Raw genomic sequence first — 26,614 nt, 5'->3', positions numbered from 1 at the left:
TAGAAGCCCAACTATTTTTTCAGAGCTAGATGCAGAAATTTTTTTTATTCAATTTGCAACCTGATGGAGGTCAGTATAGATGGACTAATAGACCAAGTACCACACACTGCTAGAAGCCCAAATATTTTTTCAGAGCTAGATGCAGAAAAATATTATTTTTAATTTGCAACCTGATGGAGGTCAGTATAGATGGACTAATAGACCAAGTCCCACACACTGCTAGAAGCCCAAATATTTTTTCAGAGCTAGATGCAGAAAAAAATTATTTTTAATTTGCAACCTGATGGAGGTCAGTATAGATGGACTAATAGAACAAGTCCCACATGCTGCTAGAAGCCCAAATATTTTTTCAGAGATAAATGAAGAAAAAAATTATTTTTAATTTGCAACCTGATGGAGGTCAGTATAGATGGACTAATAGACCAAGTCCCACACACTGCTAGAAGCCCAAATATTTTTTCAGAGCTAGATGCAGAAAAAAATTATTTTTAATTTGCAGCCTGATGGAGGTCAGTATAGATGGACTAATAGACCAAGTCCCACACACCGCTAGAAGCCCAAATATTTTTTCAGAGCTAGATGCAGAAAAAAATTATATTCAATTTGCAACCTGCTGGAGGTCAGTATAGAAGGACTAATAGAACAAGTCCCACACACTGCTAGAAGCCCAAATATTTTTTCAGAGCTAAATGAAGAAAAAAATTATTTTTAATTTGCAACCTGATGGAGGTCAGTATAGATGGACTAATAGACCAAGTCCCACACACTGCTAGAAGCCCAAATATTTTTTCAGAGCTAGATGCAGAAAAAAATTATATTCAGTTTGCAACCTGATGGAGGTCAGTATAGATGGACTAATAGAATGATGCTATGCCCAAAAGATTTTACTTCACTAGGTGCAGTAAAAAAATTGGTATTCTATACACAGGTGGTATATCTTGCAACACAGATAGGCTACTCCACTGACTAACACACTCTGCAATAGGCCAAAAAGGATTAGCTTTGCTAGATTCAGCCAAATGCTGTGAAAAAAACTTGCACAGCACTGGCACAGACCTGCCTGGCAAAAAATGATAGGAACTGATGTAACCTAGTCCTGAAAAGGACTCCAATTACAATTAGTCTTTACTCCCACAATCTATCTATTTAAGAGCACAGACCTGCTTGATAAAAGTCGTAGGAAATGCTGTAACCTAGTCCTTAAAAGGACTGCAATCACAACTATTCCCTACTCCCAAGCTATCTGTATATTTGTGCGAAAATTGGCTTGAAATTAACAAGGTATAGCGCACACAGCAACAGCGGTGCCGTCTAACATGCAGCTGCAGCAGTGAGAAAATGGTGGCGACGGGGAAAATGGCTTGGTCTTATAGGGCAAGGACATGTGACATACACTGCCAATCACACATGCCCTTGCTTGTGTGAAAAAAAGCACTTCGCTCCGTGTGTGCGCTGCTGATAGGCTGACAGATTGCACCTCCCCACTGCAAATGCGGGAAAGAGAAAAAAAAATGGAGATCTTCATTGTTCCTGCAGAGATCCATCCCCTGCCCCTCGCCCCACCCCGCTGTACACTCAAACTGCGTATTAACATTAATTTTCATCATTACTGAGAAAAAATCCAGTTATGATTTTGGTGCACGAACAGTTATCGAACATAACCTCGAACAGCCGAATTTTTCTCAAATTGTTCGTGTTCGCCGACCGGCTCGAACACCGCCCAAAACAGCTCGAATTTGAGATTGGCGAACAGTTCGAGTAGAACAACGCTCATTTCTAGTGGCAACATCATGCTTGGGGGCTGTTTCTCTGCTAAGGGACCTGGACGATTGATCCGTGTACATGAAAGAATGGATGGGGTGATGTATTGTGAGATTTTAAGTGCAAACTTCCTTCCATCAGCAACGGCATTGAAGATGAAACATGACTGGGTCTTTCAGCATGACAATGATCCCAAGCACACTGCCAGGGCAATGAAGGAGTGGCTTCGTAAGAAGCATTTCAAGATCCTGGAGTGGCCTAGTCAGTCTCAAGATCTAAACCCTATAGAAAACCTTTGGAGGGAGTTGAAAGTCCGTGTTACCCAGCTACAGCCCCAAAACATTGCTGCCCTAGAGGAGATCTGCATGGAGGAATGGGCCAACATACCAGCAACAGTGTGTGCCAACCTTGTGAAGACTTACAGAAAAACTTTGACCTCTGTCATTGCCAACAAAAGATATATAACAAAGTACTGAGATGAACTTTTGTAATTGACCGAATACTTATTTTCCACCAAAATTTGAAAAAAAATTCTTTCCAAATCAGACAATGTGATTTTCAGGATTTGTTTTCTCATTGTGTCTCTCATAGTTGAGGTCTACCTATGATGTCAATTACAGGCCTCTCTCATCTTTTTAAGTGGGAGAACTTGCACAATTGGTGGCTGACTAAATACTTTTTTTCCTCACTGTAAGTTAATGAGGATTCTTCTGTTTTGCTTCCGTTTTGCTTTCATTTCTCACGTACTTGTAATTTAGTGATCAATCATTTAAATCTAATTATAATTTAAAACAAAAAACTTTAAGGGGTCTTTTTATTGACTTAGGAACAAACACATCTTTTCAAGTGAAAAAAACTGATGAGAAAAAAACAGATGGCACCCAGATGCAACTATGCTGCTACACGGATACATCAATGATGACTCCTGAGAAAAAAACAATCCGTTTCTCACAGATTGTAAATTTTCCTTGGATGTGTGAATGTAGCCTTAGGGATCATTTACTTTAAGCGCTCAGTCAGACGTCCGATTTTTTGCGCACAAGTGCTAACCATGTTTTTTCAAGTGTTAGCACTTGTATGTATAATAGTAGGTCATTCACAAGTCTGCAATTTTTCTTGGACTGAGGTCCAGGCAAAATCGTGAAGACACATACGATTTTGATCTAAGTGTTGGATCAAAATTGGCAATGCAAATCTATGGGTCTGCGAAAAAATTGGGCAGCACTTGGATACCATCTAAGTGCAGTCCGGTTTTCACAGATTGTTAGTTAGGAAAAGAATACTGAAACTTTTTCTTTTTTTCAGAGAAAAACTGATGACACATGTACAGAACTCAGACCAAACTCTGATAAAACGCAGATGAAACTCTAACTGAAATCACTGATTAAACTCAGTTTTTCTCGTACATCACAAAAAAATAATGTATGAATGAAGACTTACAAAAAGTTTTCCAAGGTAGATGAATCCTTCAGTAATAATCAACAGTAAAAAATACAAAAGAAGAGTACATATGTATTTATTAGCATTTACGTGCCATTTTTAGTGTTAAAAACTTTTGTGTTAAAAATTAATTTGATCTTCATTAACAGTTAATGTAACATGAATTTAAGCTCTCACCATTTGTTATCACAAAATTTATATCGATGATCATCAGCTGGAACAATGTCTATGAGGAGAATATATTTCGTCTTGGGGTTCATCCCAGTGACTTTAACTTTGTAACTTGGGAACATTCTCCTACGAAGAAATTAAAAACTTAATATCATTAATTGCACACCATTGATAAATAGAAACAAATATAGTTACAATTGCCATATTTATGAAGGTCATCACCACCATATGTGACTGATTTATGAACATGTTCTCCTACGTTTCTGAACAGTTACTTCTAGTACATGTCAGATGATATTCTTCATAGTGTCTAGAAGGTCTACACCTTGACGAAGCATGTTGCATAAAAATTTCATCTGTGGGTCTGAAAGCAGCTACACTAGCCCGTGTGTTGCCTGCAACCCTTGTCTTGATAGAGCTAATTCATTTTAGCTGTGGGTGAAATCCATATTCACTGAATCATGGGCTATTAGGATTGTGGGTAATTTAGACTTAAAGTAATTATTCTAAAATCTTTATGTATGTGCAGTATGGAAAAATCATAATTTTTGGTATGACATCCCAATACTTTCTATGCAGTGTCAGCTGTCTTACATCAATTATTATGAAAGTGTTATCTAATACAATTTTGAAGGGGTGGTCCACAATTTATTTCACTGGTCCCTTTACCAGCATAATCACAAAATGTTTCCCTTCTGGATTTTGGGACCTCCCATTGATCAACTATTATTAGTGAAGAAACCTGGCAGTTTATGTTCAATTCCCCTGCAGTGCCACCACAGGGGGACGCAGAATTACACAATGCCCATTCAAATCATTGGATTGTCTGGTGGCAATGTAGGACAAAATAGTTCCTCCAAAGCAAGAGATGTTTTTAATAGTCTCCTCTCCAACTAATAATTGAATATCCTGAATAGAGAACACTGTCAAATAACTCAGAATTCACTAGTATTGTATATGATAATTGTCATATTTTCAGGACTATAGGAAACACCATACCGTGAAATGCGCTCCAGGTTTAAAAAGCAGAAAATAGGAAAAATATATTCCTGCTAATTGCATATTCCCTGCTGGTGGTGTAAAGAAGTGGAGGGGTCAATATAGCTTTCTTTCATGCCCTGCACAGATCAGATAGTGTCATTAAGGGACAGGAGGAGAGAGAGCTGTCCTCTCAGTTATCATAAAGGACTCAGTATCAGCATTCTCGCTTTTGTTTGCTAAATAAGATATCCACTTTAACCCCATGAGCACCAAAAAAACAAGTTTTTCTTGTCCTTTGATGTAACTGCATATGGATTACATTTTTCAATAGCACCATTTTGGGGTATATTTAATTTACTGATTATTTGTTATCATTTCCCAGAGATAATGAATAAAAACAGCAATTTTTGCCATTGTTTTCGTTTCCTTTTTACTCTTTTTACCATTTTGTAAAGATGGCATTAGAAAAGTTTTCCCTTTGAATATATTGTTTCTCTAAAAATGCGAATGTACTGTAGTGTCAGTGTGTTAATATATTTACCTACCGTTGTCTTGTCCGGTATTCAACGCCACTCCAGTCCTCTTCTGAGTGACGTCACCGCTCTTCAGGCTCTCTGGGTCACACTGCCCAGAAGTGGCTTTTGTAATGTAAGTCTATGGAGACTTCCGACTCACGCATAGAGCAAAGAGTTAGCCGGATAGTCTAAAGAAAGATTATGTCACTCAGAAGAGAACTGTAATGGTGTTGGATAGTGGAAAAGACCGCAGTAGGTGAGCATATTAACACATTGACATGACATATGACTACAGTACATACACATATACAGATGTTTAGGGAAAACAAAGTTAATGGGAGTGCTTCTTTAACTAATCTACAGTATGAGTTCAAACAAATGTAAGGGTTTAATAAGGATTTTTTTTTCTTTTTTTAAATTTTTTTTACAAATTGCTTTTTTTCAATAGCATCATTTTGGGGAGTATTTAAAGGGGTATTCCCATCTCCAAGCTCTTATCCCAATATATAGTAGGTGTAATAATAATAATATTAGCAAATACCTCCAATTAGAAATGTAGTGTAGTATTTTTGATTCGCTATGTCTCTTTCCTCATGTGCAGGCATTGCAGGACCTTAGGTATCCATGGTCAAATCCACTGATAAAGTGACTGCTAGTTAGTTAGCTATCTGCTAGTGGCCGTAACAGTGGATACCTAAGGTCCTGCAATGCATGCACATGAGGAAAGAGACATAGCGAATCAAAAATACTATACTACATTTCTAATTGGAGGTATTTGCTAATATTATTATTATTACACCTACTACATATTGGGATAGGATCTTGGAGATGGGAATACCCCTTTAAAGTATTGTAATTCTGTTATAAAAAAAATTTCCAGAGTAAATACAGCAAAGCAACAATCCCACTATTATTTTTTGGGTTTCTTCACTGATTACCAAGTAGTAAACATGGTATTAAAAATAACCTACAATATACAGTACAGACCAAAAGTTTGGACACACCTTCTCATTTAAAGATTTTTCTGTATTTTCATGACTTTGAAAATTGTACATTCACACTGAAGGCATCAAAACTATGAATTAACACATGTGGAATTATATACTTAACAAAAAAGTGTGAAACAACTGAAAATATGTCTTATATTCTAGGTTCTTCAAAGTAGCCACCTTTTGCTTTGATGACTGCTTTGCACACTCTTGGCATTCTCTTGATGAGCTTCAAGAGGTAGTCACCGGAAATGGTCTTCTAACAATCTTGAAGGAGTTCCCAGAGATGCTTAGCACTTGTTGGCCCTTTTGCCTTCACTCTGCGGTCCAGCTCACCCCAAACCATCTCGATTGGGTTCAGGTCTGGTGACTGTGGAGACCAAGTCATCTGGCGTAGCACCCCATCACTCTCCTTCTTGGTCAAATAGCCCTTACGCACCCTGGAAGTGTGTTTGGGGTCATTGTCCTGTTGAAAAATAAATGATGGTCCAACTAAACGCAAACCGGATGGAATAGCATGCCGCTGCAAGATGCTGTGGTAGCCATGCTGGTTCAGTATGCCTTCAATTTTGAATAAATCACCAACAGTGTCACCAGCAAAGCACCCCCACACCATCACACCTCCTCCTCCATGCCTCACGGTGGGAACCAAGCATGTAGAGTCCATCCATTCCCCTTTTCTGCGTCGCACAAAGACACGGTGGTTGGAACCAAAGATCTCAAATTTGGACTCATGAGACCAAAGCACAGATTTCCACTGGTCTAATGTCAATTCCTTGTGTTCTTTAGCCCAAAAACGTCTCTTCTGCTTGTTGCCTGTCCTTAGCAGTGGTTTCCTAGCAGCTATTTTACCATGAAGGCCTGCTGCACAAAGTCTCCTCTTAACAGTTGTTGTAGAGATGTGTCTGCTGCTAGAACTCTGTGTGGCATTGACCTGGTCTCTAATCTGAGCTGCTATTAACCTACGATTTCGAGGCTGGTGACTCGGATAAACTTATCCTCAGAAGCAGAGGTGAATCTTGGTCTTCCTTTCCTGGGGCGGTCCTCATGTGAGCCAGTTTATTTGTAGCGCTTGATGGTTTTTGCAACTGCACTTGGGGACACATTCAAAGTTTGCCCAAATTTTCGGACTGACTGACCTTCATTTCTTAAAGTAATGATGGCCACTCGTTTTTCTATAATTAGCTGCTTTTTTCTTGCCATAATGCAAATTCTAACAGTCTATTCAGTAGGACTATCAGCTGTGTATCCACCTGACTTCTGCACAACACAACTGATGGTCCCAACCCCATTTATAAGGCAAGAAATCCCACTTATTAAACCTGACAGGGCACACCTGTGAAGTGAAAACCATTTCTGGTGACTACCTCTTGAGTGATGGGCTGCTACACCAGATGACCTGGCTTCCACAATCACCAGACCTAAACCCAATCAAGATGGTTTGGGGTGAGCTGGACCGCAGAGTGAAGGCAAAAGGGCCAGCATGTGCTAAGCATCTCTGGGAACTCCTTCAAGATTGTTGGAAGACAATTTCCGGTGACTACCTCTTGAAGCTCATCAAGAGAATGCCAAGAGTGTGCAAAGCAGTCATCAAAGGAAAAGGTGGTTACTTTGAAAAACCTAGAATATAAGACATATTTTCAGTTGTTTCACACTTTTTTGTTAAGTATATCATTCCACATGTGTTAATTCATAGTTTTGATGCCTTTAGTGTGAATGTACAATTTTCATAGTCATGAAAATACTGAAAAATCTTTAAATGAGAAGGTGTGTCCATACTTTTGGTCTGTACTGTACATACAAACCAAATACAGTATATATATGCATAAGATTGTTTTTTTTTAACCTTTAGTAAATCATTCTATGACTGTAGTACATTTCTGACACTGGCACACAATATCTAATAATATTAGCAAATACATCCAATTAGAAATCTAGTGTAGTTTTTTTGATTCACTATGTCTCTTTCCTCATGTGAAGGCATTGCAGGACCTTAGGTATCTATGCATTCCCTTTCACTTTGTTCATAGCAGTCTGGAAAACCCTTTTAAGGGGTGGGGCATATGTATAGTTGATTAAAATAATTTTTAGCTATAGGCAAAACTAAATTCTAAATATATGACTAGAGATGATCGAATTGAATAGATTTGAAGTGAACCAAATTTGACTCAAATTTTATAAAATTCACAGGTTATTGCAAATTCGAGCAATTTGTGATTTGATTATTGCGAATCACTAAAAATAACCCGCCACCTTTGTACATTTGGCAGAAGTTTGCATTAATCGCAAAATGCTGACATGACTTCAGGAGCGACCACGTGGATTGCCCCATAATGCCTTGCAGCAATCACATGGTTGTGCACACCTGTTTGACTAGTCCAATTTGACAATCGTACAAACCACACCTATGCCGCAACTTGCTGCAACATTTTGCTTTCTGTAGGAGTACCTACCTAGTTAGTATTTATTACATTTAGAGATAAGCAAACCCGAACTTAATAGTTTGGGGTTTGTACTAGACAGTTAGTGTCTAGTGTTAAATGGCGAGCACAGACTTCTACCGGAGGCCAAGAGAGAGAGAATTTTCAAGCTCAAAAGTTCAGGTCCCCATTGTTTTCAATGGGGCTTGGGTTCTGGTTGAAGTTTGGGTATAGTTCTGGTACCCAAACCAAACTTTGGAATAAAGTTCGGGTCAGGTACCAGAATCCGAACTTCCACGGGTCCTTTCATCCCTAATTACATCCTTTTTGGCAAAGGTTGAATAATACGGGTTAAAAAGATTGTCTAAATGTAATCATACTGTTGTACAGACTGTATGGAAAAAGAAAAAGTGGCCTTGGCAATGGACAGAGTAGTGAATAATAAAGAAAAAAAACAATAACCATGGCTAAAAGTATGGAAGGTGCTAGCAGCACCACTGGCACAAGCCATCCAGGAAATACTGCCAAATAAAGGCCATAATTGGCCTCATTTGGATCCAGCAAGCATATTAGTGAGGATAAAGTGGAGAGGGTTATAGAATATATCGCACATCACTTGTCTCAGTCAAAGAGGAATGTGTTACCTCTAACAGTGACACCATCAGTATGAGTCATTGTTCGACATATAACAGTCTGTCTGATCACAAATGAATAAGAGGGATACATCTTTAACTTTTTTTAATTTTAAAAAACATGAAAAGTCTGCACTGTGGTAGTAATTCACCTGTTGGTTACTACCGGGTTACCATTTGCTTCTATGGTTATGTTACATTGATATTATTAAGGCTCTGTTTGCATTAAAGAAATTGAAAGGGGTTGGATACAGTCTTAGGAAACCTCAGAGTGCTATTCAGGGCAATTAGAGTAACCACAATTCGTAGCAACTTTATTCAAAGCAAATAACATGCTTGGAAACAATTTATCAAATCTGGTGAATTTAAATTTCAAAAGATTCAATTATCTCTACAAATAACATACAGGTAAAAGGATTCTGCCATGTAGATATAATGCAATGAAGGTTTCCTACACTGGTTGCTATTAAATCATAACATAAAAAATCCATAGATGAAAAAGATATAAGATAAAGCAAAAATCCTAATGGAATGAGAAGTTTATACAAGAATATTTCTTGTTTCAAAATAAGCAATACGAAATCATTTTTTTCTGCTTACAAATATTAATAACGTTGCAAGACATTGTAAATATATTTTGTGGCAACTCCAATTATTATTTCTGAAAAAATAATTGTATAATAAAACATGCCAACTCAGACACATAACAGCTACATATTTTTCTGCTTCCTTTCAGTCTATATTAAGTTGCTGTGTGCCAAGTATGTGGTATAATACTAGCCTCAGAACTTGCAGCCTTCATTTAGTTTATTACAGAGTTTTTCTGCAGTATAGAAAACAGGATATGTGTGTAGAATACAGTACAGGACAGATTTATTAATATATCATGAGGTGAGTAATTTCATATTTATTAAAAAACTGAGACATGCATATGCCATCTAAGACTCTATTAAGTGTTTTCTTAAGATGGGATGTGGCATAGGGGGTGGCAGGTGTGGGATATATTTATGTCTACAAACCATATTTTGTCTTACAGAAGTAGAGTACAGTTCAGGCAGGTCACAAACTTGTGTAAATTGCAGCACTGTTTTTAGTGATATTTATAATAATGCATACCACACTTTGCTAAATATGCATTAGACATACATTTTTATATATGGTGTATATAAAAGGTCTACATACCCCAAAATGGCAGCTTTTTGTCATGTAAAAAATATCATAAGAACAAGAACTATTTTTCCACCTTTTCCACCATAATCTGTACAATTCCACAGAGATAGAAACGTGAATCTTTTTCAGGGGAAATTAAAAAATAAAACTAAAATAATGTGGTTCAAAAAGTGTGAATTAGGCCAATCACATTTAAACTCATGTTAATTAGTAGTCAGAACACAACTACCATCATTTAAAGTGATTATCTCCATATAAAGTATAGCTGTTCTAGTAGAATTTTTCTGACATTTCTTAGTTGCATTTTACAGCAAAACCCGTGGACCATAAGCAACTTACAACACAGCAAAAGGAACTCATTCTTGAAAGTTTTCAGGAGGAAAGTACAAAAAAATCCAAGAATTATATATACAATGGAATACTGTGAAGACAGTCATCAAGAATTGTCTTATTTATTTTACTCACTAAAATTTCACCATTGAGTCCACAGTGCTTTAAAGACATCAGCATTGCTGCCCCCATTAGGGCTCACAATCTAAACTACCTACCAGTATGTTTTGGAGTGTAGACAGAAACCAACGCAGACACAGAGAGAACATACAAACTCCTTGCAGATGTTGTTCTGGGTGGGATTTGAACCCCCGACCCCAGCACTGTAAAGCAACACTGAGCTACCAGGCTTACTTCTGGCTAAACAGTGATAGTACCTAGAATTGGACTTCACTCAAAACGTGATAAAAAAAGCAAGAAGAAAATTGGTCCTGAAGGCTACCAAGATTCACACAGCAACATTAAAAGAAATGCAGTGAATTCTGGTAAGTATTGTAAGTGTACTGCATATGACAACAATCTCCTGTAGTCTTAATATGTTTAGGGTGGCAATACGGAAGTCTTGTCTTACACAGAAAAACATACAAGCCCAACAATGTTTTGACCAAACCTACATCAAGTCTGCCAAAAGCATGTTGGAAAACTTGCTATGGTGTGATAATATCAAGGTTGAACTTTTTCACAAATTAATTCCAAAAGGTATGCTTGTGGCAAAGCCATCAAAAGAACATCATACCCATAGAGAAGTATAGTTGAAACAGAAACATGCTGCTGGAACAGGGGCTTTAGTCAAGATGGAGGGACTCATGAAGTTCCATATATCAGCAGTCCTCTGCTAAAAAGCTGAATATGAAAAAGAATTTCACCTTTCAGCATGACAATGACCCTAAGCATACCTCCAAATCAACAAAAGATTGCCTTCTCCAGAAAAAGATCAAAGTTTTGGTATGGCCCAGCCAGAGCCCAGACTTGAATCCAATTGAAAATATGTGGGTTGACCGGGAGAGGGCTGTACACAGAATATACACTCGCAATCGGACAGATTTGGAGCGCTACTGCAAGGAAGAGTGGGCAAAGATTGCCAAATCTAGATGTGCCATGATAGACTCCTATCCAAAAAGACTGAATGCTGTTATAAATTCACAGTGTACTTCAACAAAGTATAAGTTTAAAGGTGTGCATATTTATGCAACCACATTATTTTACTTTCTTATTTTTCTTTTTCAACTCAAAAGGATTTCAGTTTGTTTTTCAATGGAATGTCTAGGTGACATTGAAGTTGGAAAAAGTTTTTAAATAATTCTTCTTGGTATGATTTTTTTTACATGATAAATACCTGGAATTTTATCAAGTATGTGTAGACTTTTTATATTCACAGTACAATAGTATAAAAAATCATTTTGATATGTATTATTAATTGTTCTGAAAACCTAATATTATTTATTCATTATTAGGAGAGATGAGCAAATATATATTCAAGTGAATTGAATTCTACTGGAATGTTACAAATATCCACATTCTTCAATCCATTCTTCAAACTGCATGGATTCAGCTAAATGATGTCTTCCACTTTTCTGAACAATAAAGGTCCATCAAAACATTAAAAATGTAAAAAATACTTATACTCACCTTACTGCTCACCTCTATGGCCCCTCTACTCTTAATCTTCAGTTCACTCATCCTCAGTACATCTTCTTATTACCGCTGTAAACTCCGGGTCTCTTCACACTAGGCCCAATGAGGCCAGGATGTTTATGAGGCCGCACAGTTTCAACGCTTAGTGGATAGGGCATCAATGTGAAAGTAGAGGATAACTTCTTTAACTGTGACTCTCTACCTCACAAAGAGTGCATGTTACAAGCAAAATTTTTTTGCACATCTGTTTTACTAGTCATATTTTACATCCATACATACATCAATAATACAGTGCCCTGATGTAGGTGCTGTGTTTTTTGCATGTGCACTTACTTGGCATTTATCCTGTCATTTTTGACAAGATGGTTGTTTTTTGTTAAAAAAAAATTGTCAATTTTTTTTCTTTAAATGTAGACATTTAGTTGTACTTCTCTGTTTTTGTACATCTGTTTTACTAGTCCAATTTGACAACCATACATGCCACAACTATACTGCAGCCTGCTGCCCATTTTGGTTTCTGTATGTCTACCTGCATTTCTTGCTATGACCTTTTTGGCAAGGGTTGAATAATTGGGGTCGAAAATATTGTTAAAAGTTAACTATTGGGTTGTACAAAATTATGGTAAAAGAAAAAGTGGCAATGGCGGAGGAAATTGAGCCACGCCAAAGCCAAAGTGAGGTGGGACATAATGAAGGCCACCTTAGCCCTATCAGAAGTGAAGTGATGTGCTAAGAGTTCGAAGTGGTTAATGAGCCCCCGACATAGAGTATGGTCCCCGCCATAGCGTGAGGGGGCAGATAGTCGGGGTCCAAAACTAGCAGACTGTGGAGGCAAATTTTGAGGTTGCTGCTGCTTGGGCTGATGCGGGTGCAGTCGGGGAGGGCAACTTGTCCAGGCGGGTGTTCACTGTCCATAGATAGGACAGGATCTTGTCCTGTTGGTCTTTCTGAAAAGAGACCCCCTGATACAGGTCTGAGATGGGGGACACCTGAGAGCCAGCGGATTCCATGGCCTGTGCAAACTGTAACAGGCAGGGTGGTGGAACCACTGTGCCATGGCCCGAGGAGAGCCTGTAGGGGCTTTACTAGGTGACTCACCAAGTGCGATCTCGGATGTACAGCGGCTTGATGACTCCGTGAACCGAGGAGAGACGAGGGAGGCAGAACAGGTGCTACTCCAGGACTGACCTTGGGTGAATTGCAGCTGACCCCCAAGGGACAGGCAGCAGGCATGGCTGATGGACAGGCAGACTGGCATAGCTGATGGAGAGGCAGGCGGGCACAGCTGATGGACAGGCAGGTGGGCACGACTGATGGATAGGCAGAGGGGCACGGCTGATAGACAGGCAGGCGGGCATAGATGATAGGCAGATGGGCACAGCTGATAAACAGGCAAGCATACAGGTATACAAGCACTGGGACCTGAGAACTAACAAGAGTGTTATGAAACAAACTTACAGCGTTGCACAGGCACCTCAGTTTTGGAAGAGGTGCCTTAAATACTAAGTGTCCTCCAGCAATTGGCTGAGGACACTTTAGGGCGGTGCGTGCCGCCCCTTTAAGAAACAGGAAGCGCACACGCGCACTCTAACCACAGTGCCTGGGGATTTGCAAGTCGTGTGCATACCCTGGGCAGCATCAGAGCCGGAAGAGGGAGGATGAGGAGCAGGACACTCCGGCTGGGGGCCGCGGCGGTGAGAGAGTCGGCATCTCTTCCAGGGACGAAAGGCAGAAGGCAGAGACGCCGGCTTTATAGAAATTCTGTCAGTGCTCAGTGTTAATAAATGGGCTGTTGGTTACTACCAACTTACCATCTGTTTCTTTAGTGAAGTCACGTTGACATTACTAAGTCTTTGTGTTAAAGAGCTTGAAAGGGGTTGGATACAGCCCAAGTTGACCTCAGAGTGTAACACACATATTTTCAGACCAATTAGAGGTTTTACAGAATTGAGAGTCACAGTGGTGGTAAAATTCAAATTTTGGAGAAATATTTGTCAAACCTGACAAATGCAAATTTCAAAAGTTTAAATGATCTCTATTTGTTATGCTTGCTTCTATAGCACCAACATATTCTGTAGCCCATTACATGCTTTGTATCACTCACTCTCCCCATTAGGGTTCACAATCAAAATTCCCTATTAATATGTTTTCGAGGTGTAGAAGGCAAACATGAAGAGTACATTCAAACTCCATACAAATGTTATCTGTGGTTGTATTTGAATTCAGGACCCCTGCGCTCAAAACGCATAAATGGTAAATGTATAGGAATCTATTTTCTTCCAGCAGGGATGCAGTTAATCAAAAAAATTAGAAAATGCACACAGTCTAATATCTTCTAGCAGGGATGCAGTAAATCACAAGGATAACACAGTAATATATTCAGTCTGATATCTTCCAGCAGGGATGTAATTAATCACAGGAAAAACAATGAATTATATGCAATCTGGAAATACCAAAGAGGTACATACAACTGGATTTTGCATCAAAGATATAATATGGTACCTTGATTGCAGAATTTGTAAGTGTGCTTTCACATTGGGTTCAGGCACCCCTTGGTGGCCCTGTCGGGGCTTATGTCTAAACTCCCTGCAAAACCGGGTTTGGAAGTATGCGCCGACGGGACCATAGACAATAATGGTGCCAACCGAGCAAACGTGCACCTTGCTGTGCATCATTTTCGGGTATGTATGCCTACTTGAGGCGGACGTAGTAGACTACGTTTGGATGTCCGCCTTCAGTAAGCATACACGCCCAAAAATGATGCATGTCAATGTGCACGTTCCCTACGCTGGCACCATTAAAGTCTATGACCCCATCGGCGCAAAAGTTCGAATCCCGTTTTGGGGGGGTACGGACATAAGCCCTGACAGGGCCACCGAAAGGGTCCCTGAACGCAATGTGAAAGCACCTTAAGTGTGAACAACACCTACAAATGCTGGACTGAGTACACACTAGAACTAGAATGGAAGTTAGGAGTATAAAAGGAATAATTAGGCACCAGGAGCAGAGTGGAAGGTAAAGAAACTCCTGACAAATGGCTGCTGAGAGCAATGTAATAACAAGACTCAGAAACTACATAATACTTGATCCAGCTTTAAAATACTTTGGGTGATGATGTCAGAGGTGTTACAACAGTACCCCAACAAGGACTAGAACAAGGGGAGCCAGGCATTAGCAAAGGAAACAAGAACCAGTGTATGAGCCGGGTCCGGTTAGTAACACTTATTCTCATACCTGTAACATACCTGGTGGCGGGCTTGCATAGTGCACCATCTCGCACTATGCAAGATCGCAAACTTGATCTTCAGTCCAGTCTGCTAGCCTGGCTTCTATTCATGCTGTCTGTTTGTCTCTGTTCTGACTGCTTAGGGCGGCGGCCCGGTTACATCCTGATTCTTGTAGCTGCTGTGGGCACACCCCTAATGTGTCCTCAGCCTATTGCTGTCTGTCACTGGATATTGAAACCAGCTTCACCTGGAAGCTGATGCCTGAGCAATGCTATCATTCAGTGTGCTCCTTGACTCTGAATGTGCCAGGTCCTGTTCTGTGCTTGTCTGTTTCCGCCACTCTGGAGACTGTATTCCCAGACTGGCTCCTGTATCTCTTTCAGTAGCAGTTCCTGTCTGAACTGTATCCTAGCCTGTTCGTCCCGCCTTCTAGGGGCCGCATACCTAGATCTGTTATCTATGTTTTCTTGCCTGTCCGTCCGCCTTCCTGGAGGCCGTATTTCCAGGCCAGTCTGAACACGCTCCTAGCCTGTTCGTCTCACCTTCTAGGGGCCGCATACCTAGACCTGTTGTCTGTGTTTTCTTGCCTGTCTGTCCGCCTTCCTGGAGGCTGTATTTCCAGGCTAGTCTGAACACTCTCCTAGCCTGTTCGTTCCACCTTTTCTGGGGGCCGCATACCCAGACTCGCTCCTGTATTTCGCTGCAGTAACAGTTCCTGTCTGAACTGTCTCCTAACCTGTTACTTGTTTTGTCCCTATGTCCGTTTCCTCCCTTTTTGCTGCAGTGTCTGAACCAGCACTTGGCTATACCTAGGCTCGTTCCTGTATTTCGTTGCAGTACAGTTCCTGTCTGAACTGTCTCCTAACCTGTTACCTGTTTTGTCCCTTTGTCCGTTTCCTCTCTTTTTCTGCAGAGTTTGAACCTGCACCTAACTCCTACTCGTTGTCGCTGTACTTCTGTTTGTGAGTTTGGAGTCCACTCGCTACTTCTTTGCAAGTACCTTGTGTGTATCTGTTTCTGCCTTTCCCTTCCAGTCTGTTCCGTGTGAACAGAGCCCTGTCCCGTCTGCTTTGTCTTTGCTCGCCGCTTTGGCAGTTTATCTCTGCTCTGGCTTACTTACCGCTCTGGCGGTTTCTGCCCGCTCTGCTCTGCTTTGTCCACCGCACCTGCGGTTTCGGTCTGCTCAGCCTTGTCCACCGCATCTGCGGTTTCGCTCTGCTCTGCCTTGTCCACCGCATCTGCGGTTTCGCTCTGCTCTGCCTTGTCCACCGCATCTGCAGTTTTGCTCTGCTCAGCCCTGTCCACCGCACCTGCGGTTTCGCTCTGCTCAGCCCTGTCCACCGCACTTGCGGTTTTGCTCTGTTCAGCCTTGTCCACCGCACCTGCGGTTTTGCTCTGCTCAGCCTTGTCCACCGCACCTGCGGTTTCGCTCTGCTCAGCTTTGTCCACTGCACCTGTAGTTTTGCTCTGCTCAGCCTTGTTCACCGTATCTGCGGTTTCGCTCTGCTCTGCCTTGTCCACCGCATCTGCGGTTTCGATCTGCTCAGCTCTGTCCACCGCATCTGCGGTTTCGCTCTGCTCAGCCTTGTCCACCGCATCTGCGGTTTTGCTCTGCTCAGCCCTATCCACCGCACTTGCGATTTCGCTCAGCTCAGCCCTTTCCACCGCACTTGCGGTTTCGCTCTGCTCAGCCTTGTCCACCGCACCTGCAGTTTTGCTCTGCTCAGCCTTGTCCACCGCACCTGCGGTTTCGCTCTGCTCAGCCTTGTCCACCACACCTGCGGTTTCCCTTTACTCTGCTTGATTACCGCATCTGCGGCTCTGAACTCGTCTCCTAGTCTGTACTGGACCCTACCCAGCCTGTGCTCTAACCTGCCTGTTCCTGTATTCCCCGGTGTGGGTCAACAGCCGTGTCCGGGGTCTGACCTGGAGTCGCACCTGGTCCCTCTGCTTGGTTCCTCCCTGGTGCACTGGCGTCGTTAGCCGTCGTGCGACCTTGGTTGGATTGGGTAGATACTTAGTTACGCCCCTCCAGGCGCTCTCCGGTTCATGGTCCAGTGGGATCACTAAACACACACATGCCAGTCAGTCCGGGCGTGTGCATAACAGTTTGCTCAGGCCATGGTTCCCGTTGAGCCCCACGGCCCTTCGCTCTCAGAGACATTTTGAATCCATGTCCAGTGAATACGTGCATTAAAAATAAATAAATAAAAAATTTTTGTTTCTCTAGCTATGGCCCAGGCGATGTACGCACCAGTCCAAATGGCGCTTTCTGCACCCGTTCCTGCGGATCTGCCTCGGTACTATGGGGATCCTAAACAAAGCCATGCACTTGTGGAGCAATGCATGCTGCATTTCAAGTTCTATCCCCTCTATTTTCCTACCGATTGGGCTAAAGTGGCATTTATGTTATCTTACCTAGCGGGTCATGCCTTGAAATGGATCACCCCCTATGGGAAGCATGGGATCCTATCGTCCTTGACCTGAAGGCCTTCCTGGTGGCCTTTCTAATGGTCTTCGATGACCCCAATCCGGAAGCCTCTGCTAATGCTTCACTTCCCAGTATCCCGGCGCAGCCCCGATGGGTAATGTGTGTGGGTAGCTCACCAGTTCTCCAGCCCGAAGAGACTGATGCCCACCCAGAATCCACACAGGATGACTACGCTCCGCAGAATACTTCTCTTCCCAACCTCAAGAGGCAGTCCAGACGTGCAAGGCGTAGAGGCAAACCATCACGCCAGGTTCTGTCCTCCCAAAGACCTCTCGTTCCCCAGCCTGCAGAAGCAGCTACCCGCACTGAATCTATGAAGGTTGACCATGTTCGGCAGGCAAAGCAGAGGCCGGAACTCAGTCACGAAATCGGATTGCAGTCCCACTGCGGTTGTTTGGGTCCCCCTGACGGTCTTTGTCCAGTGAAGGTTGGAGAATCCCAAGACATTAGGCCTGTAGGAGAGGGTGCCCTGGGCATTGGTATTTCCTCTCCACAGATGACCATGACTGTCTCCGTGGCAAGTGAAAGCCTCGGATTAACCAGAAGTTTCGGGCTTAAAGCCTTGAAGAGTCAGTGTCTGATTCCCGTCCGAAAACTCCAGAAGCCGGTTTGGGCATTGTCTGCAGAAGGACGAGCCCTATTCAGAAACAGTCAAAAGATGTCTGCACAAATTAAGCTCCAGATTGGAGCATTACACTTGAAGAAGCTTTCCTTTCAGGTGCTGACTGGTTTACCCTCAAGTCGTCCAGAGCCGAGAAATCTAGTGCCTGCTCAGGTCTGGAGACCTTGCATGGTGTATCGTGGGGGACTGTTAAGGTACAAGGGGTGTCCAGTCCCCATATCTTCAGGACAGTCAGCAATGTCTTCTTCTTCTTCACCAGATCTGCTAGTCGCTGACTCGCTGTGCGCTGAAGTCTCCGAAGGAAGAGAAGCGGAGGCAATGTCCCCACACAGTCTCGATGATTGTACCAATGATCTGGCTTCAGGTACCGTCCTGCCTTACAGACATGTCATCTTTGAAACCAGTTTGAGGATGGTCCCAAAGCATGGACCCTCCATCTTTAATAAATCTGGCCTTGCGTCCATCGAGGCGGTGGATACCCCCACGTCTCTGCACCCCTCCAACCAGGCGGAGGACCTCCAGTTGCCTCCTGAATCCTCCGGGGTGCTACCTGATAACAAATGGAGAGAGACTTTCCTACACCTTGTACCTGATACCTCGCTCACTTCGTCCAGTGAGCTTGACCAAGTGTACCCCAAAGCAGTGGTTACCCCCGAGTCTCTGTACCCCTTCAACCAGGCGGATGACCTCCAGTTGTCTCCTGAACCCTCTGGGGTGCTACCTGATAATAAATGGACAGAGACTTTCATACACCCTGTACCTGGTACTTCACCCACTTCATCCGTTGCTGAGGATGGCTTGATAGGAGGAAGCATCCTAGTTACCAAGATGATGAGACCAGTTTCGTTTCCTCTAGTGGACAGAAGAGGCAATCCTCTTGAAGAGAAGGAATGGCCTCCCAATTCTCTGCGGAACACTCTTGCAGGCTTGAAAAAGAGGGGGCATAAGGGCGGGGTACTGTAACATACCTGGTGGCAGACTTGCATAGTGCACAATCTCTCACTATGCAAGATCGCAAACTTGATCTTCAGTCCAGTCTGCTAGCCTGGCTTCTATTCATGATGTCTGTTTGTCTCTGTTCTGACTGCTTAGGGCGGCGGCCCGGTTACTTCCTGATTCTTGTAGCTGCTGTGGGCACACCCCTAATGCGTCCTCAGCCTATTGCTGTCTGTCACTGGATATTTAAACCAGCTTCACCTGGAAGCTGATGCCTGAGCAACGCTATCATTCAGTGTACTCCTTGACTCTGAATGTGCCAGGTCCTGTTCTGTGCTTGTCTGTTTCCGCCACTCTGGGGACTGTATTCCCAGACTGGCTCCTGTATCTCTTTCAGTAGCAATTCCTGTCTGAACTGTATCCTAGCCTGTTCGTCCCGCCTTCTAGGGGCCGCATACCTAGATCTGTTATCTGTGTTTTCTTGCCTGTCCGTCCGCCTTCCTGGAGGCCGTATTTCCAGGCCAGTCTGAACACGCTCCTAGCCTGTTCGTCCCGCCTTCTAGGGGCCGAATACCTAGACCTGTTGTCTGTGTTTTCTTGCCTGTCTGTCCGCCTTCCTGGAGGCTGTATTCCCAGGCTAGTCTGAACACTCTCCTAGCCTGTTCGTTCCGCCTTTTCTGGGGGCCGCATACCCAGACTCGCTCCCGTATTTCGCTGCAGTAACAGTTCCTGTCTGAACTGTCTCCTAACCTGTTACTTGTTTTGTCCCTATGTCCGTTTCCTCCCTTTTTGCTGCAGTGTCTGAACCAGCACTTGGCTATACCTAGGCTCGTTCCTGTATTTCGTTGCAGTACAGTTCCTGTCTGAACTGTCTCCTAACCTGTTACCTGTTTTGTCCCTTTGTCCGTTTCCTCTCTTTTTCTGCAGAGTCTGAACCTGCACCTAACTCCTACTCGTTGTCGCTGTACTTCTGTTTGTGAGTTTGGAGTCCACTCGCTACTTCTTTGCAAGTACCTTGTTTGTATCTGGTTCTGCCTTTCCCTTCCAGTCTGTTCCGTGTGAACAGAGCCCTGTCCCCTCTGCTCTGTCTTTGCTCACCGCTTTGGCGGTTTATCTCTGCTCTGCCTTACTTACCGCTCTGGCGGTTTCTGCCCGCTCTGCTCTGCTTTGTCCACCGCACTTGCGGTTTCGCTCTGCTCAGCCCTGTCCACCGCATCTGCGGTTTCGCTCTGCTCAGCCTTGTCCACCGCACCTGCGGTTTTGCTCTGCTCAGCCTTGTCCACTGCACCTGCGGTTTTGCTCTGCTTAGCCTTGTCCACCGCACCTGCGGTTTTGCTCTGCTCAGCCTTGTCCACCGCACCTGCGGTTTCGCTCTGCTCAGCCTTGTCCACCGCACCTGCGATTTCTCTTTACTCTGCTTGATTACCGCATCTGCGGCTCTGAACTCGTCTCCTAGTCTGTACTGGACCCTACCCAGCCTGTGCTCTAACCTGCCTGTTCCTGTATTCCCCGGTGTGGGTCAACAGCCGTGTCCGGGGTCTGACCTGGAGTCGCACCTGGTCCCTCTGCTCGGTTCCTCCCTAGTGCACTGGCGTCGTTAGCCGTCGTGCGACCTTGGTCGGATCGGGTAGATACTTAGTTACGCCCCTCCAAGCACTCTCCGGTTCATGGTCCAGTGGGATCACTAAACACGCACATGCCAGTCAGTCTGGGCGTGTGCATAACAATATCTAAGGGATTTTTGTTTTCTCTTACAACTTTATACCTAGAGTATTTACGAAGTATTTGTCCTGTGATATAACAGTTGCCTGCACGTAACAGACCCTTCATTGAATTAATTCTCAATATTAAAATGATATTCGCTTGGAGTTTATTTGCTGATAGTGGCTTAATAACATTTAAACCAAAGACACGCATGAAGCACATAAGATGTAGAAATAAAAAAATAGTAAAAAAATAAAAAAATAATCCTTATTTTCACTTCACTGCTCACTTTTTGGGTCCCTCTGCTCCTCACCATCACCAGTCAAGTTCTCGCCACACCTTCCGATCACTGCAGCTCTTGATGAGGCTCTTGAGGTTTCTGCGCAAACGCATGGAAGGTTAAGATATCATGACGTGGCACTGTGATTTTATGTGTGCTTGCGCAGACCCGTCCCATGCCACATCAGAGCCAGAAGTCTCGCCTACTGTGACGTCACTGACATGCCAAGAGAGTTCAGCGTGAGCGGCGCTTATCAGAAGATGGGAGGAGATGTCCAGACGGTGATGGTGAGAAGTGGTGGAGCCAGAGAGTTGAGCGGTAAGTTGAGTATAAGGTTTTTTTTCTAACCTTTTGATGGCCCTTATCTGTTCTGAAAAATGGTGGCAAATCGCCGCCATTTTACTGAATTCACGTTTAATCCAATTACAAAAAAAATCTGCATTTTGGTGAATGTGGATTTTTGTAAAATTCAAATAAAATTCAATTCCACTAAAATGTATTTGCTCATCTCTATCCTCAGCTCATGAATACTGGATCTACATAATTGAAAGGACACCTGACTCATGGCACAAGAACTATAAAAGCATAAATTTCAGACAAACACACCACAGGCACATATAACAGTCACAACACTAAATCATCATGTCTTTCATAACTTCAAAGTGGGGATATTAAACTTTTTTTTATCACATTATGTACTCTGCCTTTTAACTAAGATCAAGTGTAATATGTGTTCCTGTAATTTACAAGGATCGGGACGAATTGTATTTGAGAGGTATATTATATATAGATGACTTAACCCCTACTTAACCAGGAGTATATGATCAATGACACTGAGTTTAAAAATCTGAAATGATTAATGTCAGTAGAATGATGCTCCCATGAGCACCCAAACATCAATTAGATATAGTAAGATCTCTTAACACAGTAGTTAGGGTGCACTTGTGAATACTTTTTGTGTATGTGTCCAATAACTGCTGTATGAAAATACATATATAAATGAGAACAAACCCATATCCACACAGTTGCAGTATTTGATATAATCTTGGCTAGAAAATAAGGCAATAGCTCAAGACAACACCATATTAAGAGTTCCTCCAAGTTCTGGCTAGAATAGATCAAGGAAACATGCTTCTTAACTACCTCAGAAAAGTCATAGGCGCATTTAGGGGGGTTCTACAAGCTACGGCTTCATTTGCTGTTTTTTTAAATTATCTAGTTAATCTTTCATCAGTTTCTTTAACCGTTATCTCATGCAAACAGGACAATTTATTTAATCCTTATCTGACTCTACTTCATCTGGTGTTACTAGTACCACCTTGCCTGTCTGCCGTCCTACATGCTCCACTGTCCTAGGTGTCACTGATCTAAGTGCCAACCGGCAAAGGCCAACTCTGCTGCTCCGTCGCCTCTAGTCCGTCCTTGCTGCTCATCATGACCTATGGCTTAGAGAGTCCACCTCAACAGGTATGGCCATAACAGAAAGTTTACAAGTTACTAAATATACAGGAAAATTCCTTGGCTTAAAATTACTCATATAAAAACATCCTGTCAATCAATGTCAATCAATGATGAGTTTGCCGACATACGGCTGATGTCGGCAAAAGTGGGCAGATGCCAGGCATTGAGTAGATCCTCTAAGCTCACAAGCCCTATACAGTTGCATGTCCTGCAGTGTACACCATTGAATGCAACTAATAAAGTAAAAATTTCACAACTACACCACAAGCAGACATAACAGACACAGAAAGGGCAAAATGAAAGTAGTAACTTTAACCCCTTCATGATATATGCATATGTCATGTCGCTTATTTGATACGGGGCCTGACGCTGGTCATGCATCTTTCCCCTGCACATGACATTTGATTTAATTATATGGTAAAATCAATGGTGCCATTCAAAACCCCAACTTGTCCTGCAAAAAACAAGCCCTCATGCGGCTCCTGGCAAAACAGGAGGGGAAAACGAAAAAATGGAAAATGGTCTGGGGTCAAAGGGTTTAAGTGGTATTCCCATCTCCAAGATCCTATCCCAATATGTAGTAGGTGTAATAATAAGGATATAAGCAAATACCTCCAATTAGAAATGTAGCATAGTTATTCTGATTCGCTATGTCGCTTACCCCATATGCAGGGCATTGCAGTAGGTTAGGTATCCATAGTTACAACCACTCATATAGTGACAGTTAACTAGTTAGTTAGTTGTTAGTGGTCAAAACAATGGATACCTAAGCTAGTGCAATGCCCTGCACATGGGGTAAGCGACATAACTTATCAGAATAACTATACTACATTTCTAATTTGAGGCATTTGCTAATATTATTATTATTACACCTGCTACATATTGGGATAGGATCTCAGAGATTGGTATACCATTTAAGACTAGTTTACTTTTTACTTAGAACAATGTATCTGAGGTAGAAGTTATAATTGTAAATTAAAGATATCAAGAAATATAGCACTTATCCAAAATATATGAAATACTGTAAACTTAATGTGACAGAATGCAGCAAATTGTCCTTAATACATGAAATCCTTTTATTACATGTGTTGTCAAGGAGCAATTATATTACATTATTTATGACAGTCCTGTTACATTTGTTTATGCTTCTCTTTAATATGTTTGCTTGTCTATTAAACAGAAGAAACAAAATGGTTGGCTTCTCTGCTTCATATGACTCATATACTGTTTCCATAAATTCCAGATGTTTTGTATGTAACGGCATCGGGCAGAAGAGGAGGGGGAATCATAGCTAAATGCTTTTATTTCATTTATGCCTTGAGAGCAGTACGTTCCCACAATGTGCTATTTATGTAGGTGAGAACTTGCATGATCAACGTATTGTTATCTGTAAATCAAACTTGAAACATTCAGTGGAAAGCGATATGTGATGCAAAGACAAACGACCTTTAGCGAATTGTAAACTGTGCCTGGGAATGTGTATTATTAATTGTTCCTTTTTCAAACTGAAGTAATAAAGATTTCAAAGCCAAAATTAGTCTTCATGTTTGACAGTGATGAAAAAGATGTATCAATAACAGATATGGCCAAAATGATTTATGCCCCATAGCTTCTTAGACTATTTAGTTTCTTTCCTACACTTCCAAGGCAGACTGCTAAAGGAGCCATTCTCATATAAATGCTAAGTGCTTTTTTAATGGTATTTAAAAGTAAGCTTCGACATATGGAGCTGATGTAGGGTACCCTGGATTTGGCTTTAAAAGTTCTTTTGTATGAGCGCCCCTGAATAAATAGAAACATTGACCAAAAGTTTGAGGCAGTTTTCATTCAGTATCCATCATTAGTAGTATTAGTTTGCAAGTCTAACACAGAGGGGCAGCTTTATTAAAATAGGGTTAAGTAACATTAGCCTAAACCTGAAGGAATAGACTGAAGATGAGCCAATTTTCAAGGCGCCAAATCTAAAGGAGGACACTGTTTGATAGATTTGGCACATCTTGGTGCATGTTAAACTCTTTTTTTCCTTCTTTATGCCTCTTTAGTGATTTATTTTACAGCAGTATTTTGGAACATTTTATGACCTTCCATAACCAAGCCGAAGCCAACTCGGCAAGCATGTAGCAAATCTATAAATGTGCCGAATATAAAATGCACCAAAAATCTAGCAAATCACCAGCCAGAATCCAAACAGAACACCAATGGTAAAATTGTCCCAATATTCCAAAAAGCTAAAAAGAGCTAAATATTCAATGTGTATAAAATCATAAAGCAATTGGTTATAATGTACTTATTTTTATCCAAATACAATCTACTATCAGAAGAAATAAAGGATTTTGGCAGTTTTGTATCTATATTACACACTGTAACTGCTACACTTGGCAGTGCTGCAGATCAGCACTGTGGTGTCCAGAAAATTTTAACATCATATTCTTAATAAAATAATGTTTACTGGAGGTTGGCAGAGTGGACAAAGTAAATAATCATCTACAGTCTGTCAGACATAATCACAAGTCTCCTAGGAGTTTGCAAAACAGCTAACGTGTTAACTACAACTTCTTGTATCCCTTGTGGAGAGGAGAATAGAACAAAGCCTCCACTGATATTTTATTCAGGTTGTAATTGGCTATTTTGTTGTTAAACTTTACATTCTTTTTGGCTTGTTGCTCTACTTGAGTAATACTCATATTAATCCCTTCGTATAAAAGCTAATAAAATGACTTCAGAGAGAATGAGAAAGCCAAGTAATCCTGGAAAATGCCATTTAGCGTTGTGCAGTTACCTTCTCCAAGTCTAGAGTTGGATACATAGAAAGAGCTGCTATACTAAACCCCATAGGGGGCCTGGGGATCCAGAGAGCCACACTAAAAGTTGCATAGAGAACCCCAGATGAAATAGCCATTAACTTAGAGCTTAGTTTCTTCTGGTTACCACATGTTTATAATGGAGTTTGATTAATCACATCCTGTAGACTGACTATACAGGTAAAAGTTGCCTTCCTAAAAGAAAGGAACAAAAAATGAAAGCAATATATAGACAACCATTCTAAGAACAATTAGAAAGAGTTTGGATTCTAAAATTGTAATGTTTATCTTTACATATATTGTACAAAATTATTAAAATAATGCCTAGCAAACAACATATGGGCCTGATTCATCAAATCGTTTCTGAAAAGTTTTGAAAAGTTACAAAATGTTGTCACAATTCGAAGCTACGCTAAAACTTTACAACTTTTGACATTCTCATGCCAATTTCATCCAGCTTCAACAAAGTGGGCAGCGGGGGAGTGGGAAGCCCGCCGTTCATTAAGTTCATGATGAACGGCAGCATTCACTATGCCAAAAACCTTACTCCAGCAGGGATTGGAGTAGGATTTGTGGTATGGCACACATAGAGGTGAACACCACTCGCAGAAATGCTCCTGATTCATGAAGAGGCATCTCTACGTGTCAGGAATTATGTGCAGTGCACATTTTATTCCAAAATAATTTAAGGTTCAAAGGGGTACTTCTGTTTCTGCACCAGCATTATACATGGTATTGTGTGCAATTTTGGTCTCCAATGAATAAGAAGGACAAAAGTCAAGTAGATCGGGTGTAAAGAAGAGCAACAAATGTTATTAATGGAATGGGTGGACTGTAGTATCATGACTGTTTGGAAAAATGAATGCTTAGAGGTGATGATCAGTTATTCAAATATATAGATGATCTTTTTACACTTAAGCCTGTAATAATAAGGGAGCATTCTCTAAGTCTAGAGAAGAGAAGGTTTATACATAATTAGTGTTGAGCCACCCCCGTAGTGTTCGGGTTCGGTTCGGTTCGTCAAACACCGGGATGTTCGAGGAACTGT

General features: G+C 41.8%; 1 protein-coding gene across 1 annotated transcript in view; it reads right to left on the bottom strand.

Annotated features, from left to right (window-relative positions):
* Nucleotides 1–26,614, bottom strand: part of TBX4 (T-box transcription factor 4) — a 326,480-nt gene that overhangs the window by 146,887 nt on the left and 152,979 nt on the right. The window contains exon 4 of the mRNA XM_073670565.1: nt 3,379–3,498. Within this exon, the coding sequence (XP_073526666.1) occupies nt 3,379–3,498 (120 nt within the window). The remainder of the gene's footprint in view (nt 1–3,378; nt 3,499–26,614) is intronic.

The sequence above is a fragment of the Phyllobates terribilis genome, unplaced genomic scaffold (assembly GCF_046119375.1).
Source record: "Phyllobates terribilis strain yellow unplaced genomic scaffold, ASM4611937v1 Scaffold_2__4_contigs__length_985480577, whole genome shotgun sequence".
In the NCBI taxonomy this organism is placed as follows: domain Eukaryota; kingdom Metazoa; phylum Chordata; class Amphibia; order Anura; family Dendrobatidae; genus Phyllobates; species Phyllobates terribilis.
The sequence above is the reverse complement of the archived record's forward strand: the minus strand, read 5'-3'. Positions and strand labels throughout refer to the sequence as shown.